Raw genomic sequence first — 6,604 nt, 5'->3', positions numbered from 1 at the left:
ATCATTTGTAAATATATTTATTTGCTCTTATTTTATCAATTTACTGTCGTTCATGTATTTAATCTTCTTTGTATTTAAATATGATTTTTTTTTTAAGTAATGCCGCGAGATGGACAGTTAAATAAAGGTTTCATTGAATTAAAAAAAAGATTTAAAGATGACTGGTGGCGGAAGCAGAGCACAGACTGTCTGTGAGAATCTATCGCCATCGTGTGGTGCAGAGATATATTGCCATTGAATTTAGACAACGAAAGCTTGGCTCACAGAGCAGCTGCAACACGAACAAAAAACATTAAATAGCAACATGATATATTATATTATATTATATTATATTATATTATATTATATTATATTATATTATATTATATTATATTATATTTATAGCTGTCGAAATTAACGCGTTAATTGTGATAATTAAATTTTGGAATTAATTACGTTAGAATATTTAACTATTTAGCGCAACACGCAGATAAGTCGCTCCCATAATTCCACTTGATTTGTTTACCGCGCCACTGAAAATGGAGAAGCAGGAAGCGGATGGCCTTCTGGATGGGGAATTTAAATACAAGAAGAACATAGATGGGACAATAAACAAACGCGTTGTAATTTGCACTCACTGTAGTAAAGAGTTTCAATTTCACCGTTCAAATTCGACCTTAAAATACCACCTTAATGCCAAACACGCGTTTGTCGGGGCAGCAGCTTCACCCGGCCTGCGTCAGACCACTCTTAGTGAACGCAGGTCACTCGGTAAGTCTTCTTTGGACAAACTGACCGACAATATAGCCAAATGGATAGCAAAGGACTGCAGACCGCTAAGCATTGTGGAGGACAAGGGCTTTGCGGATGTTTTAAAGGTTGCATCTCAGGACGCGTCCTACAAGCCCCCAGCGAGAAGCACAATAACAATTCGAATCCACGAACTGTATGAAACGGAGAAAAAGAAAAAAGAAGAGGCTTTAGTTCACACAGAATGCGTGGCTCTGACAGGAGACCACTGGACATCATTGAGTAATGACAATTACCTGGGAGTTACTGCGCATTTAATCACTGAAGCCTGGGGTCTGACATCCTTTGCGCTGACTATAATGAAAACGGAAGAGCGGCACTTTGCGGAGGCTTGTGCAGAGCAGTTCCAGACTGTTGCTCGCAGGTGGAGAATTGAGGAGAAGGTGACAACAGTAGGCACGGACAGTGCGCGCAATATGATCGCCGCGGCTCGCATCATGCCATTCAATCACATGCCGTGTACCGCGCACATTCTACAGAGATGCATCACAGTGAGTCTCGCAGACAGTGGCTTTGTCACTGCGCTGGCCAAATGCCGCAAAATTGTTGGCCATTTTAAGCACAGCCCAGCAAACACAGCAGAGCTGAACGCAGAGCAGGTGTCACTGGGGCGCAAGCAGGAGCCGTTGGCCCAGGACGTGCCTACGCGCTGGAACTCCACGCTGGAGATGGTGAAGCGCTTGATCCGCAACCAAACTGCAGTAACCGCGACTCTGGATAAACAAAAGCATAAACTTGTCCTCCTGACGCCTCCAGAGTGGGACAAACTCCAGAGACTGGAGACACTTCTAGAGCCCTGCAGGTGAGCCTGTCATTGTGACCATAATTGTAGGTTTAGATTAAATGTATCAAACATACATCTTAAATCAGTTTTGTTATTATGAAAATGTCTTATTTAAAAAATAAATGAAATCAAATATTTTATTAATATTACCTAGTATTAAAAAGCTTTTTTTTAATTTGCTGTCTTATCTGTGTGTGTGTGTGTGTGTGTGTAAATGGCCTGCATTTGTATAGCGCTTTTCTAGTCCATAGGACCCCAAAGCGCTTTACACTACATTCAGTCATTCACCCATTCACACACTGGCGATGGCAAGCTACATTGTAGCCACAGCTGCCCTGGGGCGCACTGACAGAGGCGAGCCTGCCGGACACAGGCGCCACCGGGCCCTCTGACCACCACCAGTAGGCAAACACGGGGTTAGTATCTTGCCCAAGGATATTTGGCATGCAGCCAGGAGGCAGCCTGGGATCGAACCACCGACCTTCTGATTAGTGGCTGACCTGCTCTGCCACCTGAGCTACAGCCACCCCATGTGTGTATGTGTGTATTCCACTGCACATATCTGCAGACTGAACTGCTGGGAGGAGAGGCCTACGTCTCCTGCTCTGTAGTTCTACCAGCCTTCTGCCACCTGCGCCGTGTCATGGAAGTAACTGATGAGGACCCTGCATATGTGGTGAGGTTTAAAGAGAAGTTTAAGGAAGACCTTGCTTCCCGCCAGGAACATACCAACTATGCATGGCTCCAGATCGCAACTGCACTGGACCCACGTTTTAAAGACCTACGCAGTGTGCCCAAGACTGACAGAGAAGCAGTGTGGACCACACTGGCAGGCATGCTGCATGAAGACTCTCCTAGAAGATCACACACTGCAGAAGAAGGTCCAGCCAAGAAGAGGCTGAGCCTGCTGCAGATGGACTCTGACTCTGAGTCAGAGGAGGAGGTACAGCAGGACAGAGCCATACAGCGCTACAGAGCAGAGCCCTGCACTGCCTTAGAGGACTGTCCCTTACAGTGGTGGGCAGCTCATGCAGGAGCCCACAGCCAGCTGGCCCGCCTTGCTCGCAGATACCTGGCCACTCCTGCCTCCACATTTTGCCTGTTGAATTAGGCCTATGTTCTGTGAACTTGAAGATGTATATGGATAAAACAATGTGCTAGATTTAAACGGGTGGAAAACATTCAGTAAAAATCCCTCACAATTATTTGAAGCCCTGTTCTGCTTGTACTGCTTGTACTCACAATTAATAATAAATAAAACAAACAAGTGTGTTAAAAACCACTATCTGTCCCGATTTTTACACATATATACACACATATACACATATATTTCGAGTTGCGATTAATAAATTTTTAGGCTGTGATTAATTCGCTTCCAGCACAACACCCAGCCTACGTCAGACCACGCTGAGTGAACGCAGGCCACTCAGCGTGGTCTTAGCATTAAATAACACTAACAAGTGTGTAAAAATCCGCTATCTGTCCGTATGTTTGCACACATTTTGGTCATATTTCGAGTTGTGATTAATCATGATTAATTAATTTTTAGGCTGTGATTAATCTGATTAAAATTTTTAATCATTTGACAGCCCTAATTATATTATATTATATTATATTATATTATATTATATTATATTATATTATATTATATTATATTATATTATATTATATTATAGTGCAAACAGTGCAGGCTTCAGCTCTGGGGAACAAGCTGTTCCTCAGTTTGGGTGGATTCCGTCACTCACAGCGTTGTTAGCCCTCTTGTGCGCGCAGACTGCAACCCCCCCACTGTGCTTTGCCCTGATATCTGCAGTGTGAGGTTGGATCGCTCATTCTCATCCTCACACTGATGCCACTTATTTCGGTCTTTGTTTGACATAAAAGGGCATATTTGTCACTTTATTGCAACTATATTTGCACTCTTGAGCTCCTTCATTCACTGACTGATCATAAAGTTATTACTTGCGTTATGTATTCATCCGTTTGAACATAATTAATGAAGCCACATGTAATCACTAAAATTTGTATTTTGGGTACAATAAGAGAGTTTCAGATGGAATGCTGTTTTGTTTTGTTTAAATTTCACCAACTTGCTGATGCCCACGGTTGTGAGTGCGGCTTCTTGCTGTACATGGGTGGATGGTTGTAAATCACATCACAGATGCCAAAAACCTCTCAAACCAAGCCCCCTTGCCGGTGATGCTGTGCGCAACCTCGTGACGGAGTCAAGCATATTCAAAACACCCCCTCACCTCCCGTGTCAAACTCAAATGTCAGCCTATTTCATGTGTCACTTTTGGAGCAGTTGCCATCCCGACGAGCCATGGAGAAGTTCGTGTTTGTGTTATTTTACTTATTTGGTGTTCTGGTGTGTTTGGGCACCGGTCAGCACCATCGTGTTGAGCACGTGTTGGACCGTGGACACACCGGATTCAGTGGGAGAATAACGGTCAGGTGTACAGTTTACTGAGCACTGGGACTCAGTATCGTTTACCAGCACAGACACGGAGACGCGCTCAGCTTCTATTGAGAGCAAACAACCAAGTGAACCCTCCGGCTGCGTCCAGTAGACGAGACACACCGTCTGGGCCGGGAGCTTTCCGAGCATTCAGACTCTTAAACTGCTTCCTCGCATCTGCTTCATGAATATGAAGGGTTGTGGTGGGAGGAGGTGGTGTGAAATCCTCTTTTGTGTGGGGTGAGGAGGGGGGTGTTGTAAAAGTCCCCAAGAGCAATGATGAGAGAGTCCGGGAATGTCCGCTCCATGTGCAGTATCTGCTCCGCGAGTGCGCACTGAGCTGCCTGCGCATCCGCATCTGGCGGGATGTAAACAGCGGCCAAGATGAATGAAGCAAACTCCCGCGGAGAATAAAACGGTTTGCAGTGAATAAAAAGGTATTCCAGAGAGGAAGAGCAGTGCTGAGCAATCACTGTTACATCTGTGCACCAGCCACTATTAATGTAGAAGCAGACACGTCCACCTGTGGTCTTACCAGAGAGAGAGGCCTGCCGGTCCGCGCGCAGCAGATGAAAGCCCTCCAGCTTGAGCGCGCTGTCCGGGATGTCCTCACAGAGCCACGACTCCGTAAAACACAAGACACAGGAGGAGGCAACGTCTCTGTTCATGCTTCTCATCAGGGCCAGCTCGTCCATCTCATTCCTGAGTGAGCGTACGTTGGAAAGGAAGATCCCAGGAAGAGCAGTTCGCAGTCCGCGTCTCCTCAGACGCACGAGTGCGCCGGCTCGCTTTCCTCGCTTTCGGCGTCTCACTTTCCTGATCAGAGTCTGCAGTAAATCTGCCGCAGATGCGACAAATATTGGAAGTAAATCCACAGGTGTTGTAGTCCTGTAGTTAAGAAGCTCTTCTCTAGTGTAAGAATATCCAGAGGAGTGCCCAGACACAGAAGTTATGCACAAAAACAAAACAGAAGTAACGCACTGAAGCACCGGGGCATCCATACGCGGCGGCGCCATCTTGGAACAAGGGACTTGTCTTTGAAAGGTAGAGTGTTAATTACTAAAGCTGAAGGGATATCCCGATGAACATATGCTGCTCTCTCCTTACATCTGGATAAGAAAAGTAGTAAAGATATTGACCGTATGCTCTTTAATTTTATATGGAAAAACCGTACGCACTATATTAGAAAAACTGTTGTGATGAATAAGTACGAATCAGGTGGGCTTAACGTCTTAGACTTTTCTACTTTAAATAACACTTTCAAAATTAATTGGGCCAAACATTTTCTTAAAACCCTACCTCTATCTGGAACTTTATACCATACCACATTTTCTCTCGTTTTGGTGGCTTTACTTTTATTTGAAATTGTAATTACAATGTTGAGAAAGTCCCTGTAAAGCTTTCATCCTTCCATAAGCAGGTCCTCTTAGCGTGGACCCTCATTTATAAACACAACTTCTCACCTCACAAATACCTTATCTGGAACAACAGAGATATTTTATAGAAAAATGAATCACTTTTCCTGGAAACTTGGCTCCAAAATGGGATCCTATTGGTGGCTCAGCTGGTTAGTAAAGAGGGACAACTACTTACTTACAACGACTTTATTGCACTATATAATTTTCCAATCAGTGTTCCAGATATCAAGCGGAAGACAGTCTGGATGGTCCCCCATAAATATTTGATTGTAAATAAGGTGAAAGAAGTCTCTTTTAAAATTCGACATACATGTTATCCAGCCAGTCACTACATGGTCAAATTTAAAAGGGACATAAATACTAATTGTACTTTCTGTGGGGATCATCCAGAAACGGTGACACATCTTTTTTGGTACTGTTCTTTTACACAGAGATTCTGGAAGGAATTTAGCAGCTTTGTTATTGTCCATATTTTAAGGGAGTTTTCTTTACGATGGGAAAATGTTTTATTCTGTTTCTTTAAGTTCCCCAAGAAGTATGAGAAATGTTTTTTATGATAAATTTCTTAATACTTTTAGCTAAATTTTTTATCCATAAATGTAAGTTTACTAACAAAACACCATATTTCTGTCATTATTTTAAGGATGTGCACATGCACATACAATCAATATCAGACTGCACCAACAAAAAGGCTCTCACAACAATATATGTATGCGAATTTTTGCGTGTATTCTTATAATTGTTACCTTTTTCTTTCACCCTTGGCTTTTTGTGTTCATGTTCTGTTGTATACTTCATCTGTTCGTATGTTGTATACTCATTGTTTGTTAAATAAAGTTTTAAAAAAAAGACACGCTTTGTTTAGACCCCCAAAATCCTTTCCACGCCCACCCCCGTGACATCACGCTCCAAAGCCCTGTTACGTCACAGAACGTGGTGATGTCATAGTGACAGTCCTTTCATCCTTTGATGTTCAAGTCTATAAATAGAGGACAGCTGTCAAAGGGAATTCATTAAGCTATCGTTTTGTTGGAGTGATACAGCACATAAAAAAGCAGAAATGAGTTCGAAAGCTAACAAAGACAGAAATGTTAATTTCTCGAAAACAATGGTTAAAAAAAGTGAAAAAGAAAAAGAAACATATGCCAGACAGTT

At 43.1% G+C, this 6,604-nt stretch overlaps 1 protein-coding gene across 1 annotated transcript; it reads left to right on the top strand.

Annotated features, from left to right (window-relative positions):
• Positions 1-518: 518 nt before the first annotated feature.
• Positions 519-2,832, top strand: LOC145424341 (E3 SUMO-protein ligase ZBED1-like). Its single transcript, XM_080297589.1, has 3 exons — positions 519-1,591; positions 1,887-1,893; positions 2,142-2,832. The coding sequence occupies exons 1-3, from the start codon at positions 519-521 to the stop codon at positions 2,682-2,684; spliced, it is 1,623 nt and encodes a 540-aa protein (XP_080153715.1). The 3' UTR covers positions 2,685-2,832.
• The last annotated feature ends 3,772 nt before the right edge of the window (positions 2,833-6,604 follow it).

The sequence above is a fragment of the Astatotilapia calliptera genome, chromosome 23 (assembly GCF_964374335.1).
Source record: "Astatotilapia calliptera chromosome 23, fAstCal68.1, whole genome shotgun sequence".
NCBI classification, from domain to species: domain Eukaryota; kingdom Metazoa; phylum Chordata; class Actinopteri; order Cichliformes; family Cichlidae; genus Astatotilapia; species Astatotilapia calliptera.
This window is presented reverse-complemented; position numbering and strand designations above follow the sequence as displayed.

What these genes read in the sequence shown, in the direction of transcription:
- LOC145424341 (XM_080297589.1), top strand. Translation starts at nt 519, where the DNA reads ATGGAGAAGCAGGAAGCGGATGGCCTTCTGGATGGGGAATTTAAATAC.